Source organism: Cebus imitator, unplaced genomic scaffold, assembly GCF_001604975.1.
Source record: "Cebus imitator isolate Cc_AM_T3 unplaced genomic scaffold, Cebus_imitator-1.0 Scaffold948, whole genome shotgun sequence".
NCBI classification, from domain to species: domain Eukaryota; kingdom Metazoa; phylum Chordata; class Mammalia; order Primates; family Cebidae; genus Cebus; species Cebus imitator.
Window position 1 is genome coordinate 85,024 of NW_016108263.1, and position 2,022 is coordinate 87,045.

At 59.1% G+C, this 2,022-nt stretch overlaps 1 protein-coding gene across 1 annotated transcript in view; it reads right to left on the bottom strand.

Annotated features, from left to right (window-relative positions):
• Window positions 1-667, bottom strand: part of RRAS (RAS related) — a 5,690-nt gene extending 5,023 nt beyond the window's left edge. The window contains exon 1 of the mRNA XM_017521057.2: window positions 461-667. Within this exon, the coding sequence (XP_017376546.1) occupies window positions 461-613 (153 nt within the window). The 5' untranslated portion in view covers window positions 614-667. The remainder of the gene's footprint in view (window positions 1-460) is intronic.
• Window positions 668-2,022: the final 1,355 nt, after the last annotated feature.

Here is a 2,022-nt window from a genome sequence, read left to right on the forward strand (position 1 = left end):
AAAAAAAAAAAAAAAAAAAAAAAAAAAATCGAGCGTGGGGGAATCTCAAAGATGCTGGGCACTGGCGTTCTGGATTTGGAGGAGATAGGGCTAAGGGTGGTTGAAGGTGGCACCGAGGGGTGTGTGTGGGAGGCCTGGGACTGCTTAGGTTCTGAATGGGGTGAGCGTTCTATATTTAGCGTGCTCCCAGGACGTGCTCAAAGCCAGGTCAGCAGGTAAGCGGGGTCTAGGCACTGGGGGAGGGAATGGTGGGGGGTCTCAGGATGCGAGTACAGAAGGACGGTCGCCCGTGGAGGGGATGGAGACTCTCCAAGAGTTTAGGTTACAATCTGTGGGGATCTTTTAAGATTAGAGGGCCTTATAGGAGGGTCTCGGGTCTCGGGTCTCGAAGGTCTCGGGGATCCCCCCCAGGGCTCAGTTGTGGGTCCCGGGGGCACCCTCCCGGATGAGGGCCCACTACCTGGATGAACTGGATGGTCAGCGCGCTCTTGCCCACGCCGCCGCCGCCCACGACCACCAGCTTGTGTGTCTCGCTGGGCGGGGGGTCCCCGGGCCCAGGCCCCCCGCCCCGGGGCCGCCCCCGCCCTGTCCCGGACGCCGCCCCGCTGCTCATGTCGCCACCGCTGCTGCTGCCTTCGCTACCGCCTGCGGGGGAGCCGGGCGGGACCCGGCGGGGCGGGCTACGCTAATTAGGCTACTGCATAATCATAAACTCTGGCTAGGAGGGCTCGCGTCTCCGGACACTTAAAGAGGGGGATGGGCCAAGGAGAGGGAGGAGCTATGTTAATAAGGGAAAGGGAACAGGGGTCGCTGCGATGGGGAATTCCGAATGGGGCGGGCATATGCTAATGAGAGATTTGTCCTCGCCTGGAGAGCCGCCACGCGCTCTCAGCGGGAGGGCGGTCTGTGGGCGTGGCCATGCAAATAACGTTCTTTAAGCAGTCAGGGCGGGAAGCTCGTCAGGGGAGGGGCTATGCAAATAAGGACCCCTGTGACAGTGGTTCCTGGGGCACCATCTTCGAGGCCTTAGTCTGGTAGGCGGGGCTCGTAGATTCGCGCGCGCGGCCGTATATAGGGCGCTCCGAGGCAGCAGCAGGTTTTGAGGAGAAGCTCCACCTCCCCCCTGGGATCCTAGCCAAGCTTTCGACCCGGGCGTCTGGGTTAGAAGCTGGAGTCTCCGCCCGCCGAGGGACCCAGGCTTCCGGTTCCCGCTGTCCCAGCCAAGCGGAAGACAGACTGGGAGGGGAGTGGGGCCCTAGAGGGGGACAGCGGGGTAACGGGGCAGGGAGGGGCCGTGAGATCACTGCATTCCTAATCCATGAGCCAGCTCGCCCAAGTCGGGATGCCCGGGTCATGAAGGGCCTGGAGCCGGGATTTCTGGGTCTTGGAGGAGGAGGGCGAGGGCCCAGACTTCTGGGTCCCTAGGAGAAAATGGGGCTGGAAATGTGGACTCCTGGGCCCTGGGGAGGAGAGTGTCAGGAAGGAAGGTGTCTGGGTTGTTATTACTAAGTTCGGTAAAGGAGGGAGCCGGGGACTAGGACTCTTGGGTCCAAGGGTTGGAGAGGCTGGAGACCCGGGATAATGGGTCCGAGCGAGAGCACTGCTTTGGGGGTACCCGAATTCATATGTGAGAGCTTGAGACCAGGACTAGTCTGGGAGACCGACTCTTGGGTCTGAGGAAGGAAAAATCAGACTCCTGAGTCCGAGGGAGGAGGGAAATAAGAGCCTGGATTCTGCCCTGAGTGAGAGGATTCCGAATTCGGACTTATCTGTACTGAATGAGGAGGCTATGGGGTCGGGCCCCTGGGTTCTAAGTTTATTTTTATTTATTTATTTTTTGAGACGGAGTTTAGTTCTTGTCCTCCAGGCTGGAGTGCCATGGCGCGATCTCTGCTCACTGCAACCTCCGCCTGCCGGGTTCAAGCGAATCTCCTGCCTCAGCCTCCCAAGTAGCTGGGGATTATGGGCGTTAGCCACCACGTCCGGTTAATTTTTGTATTTTTTTTTTTTTTTTTTTTGAGA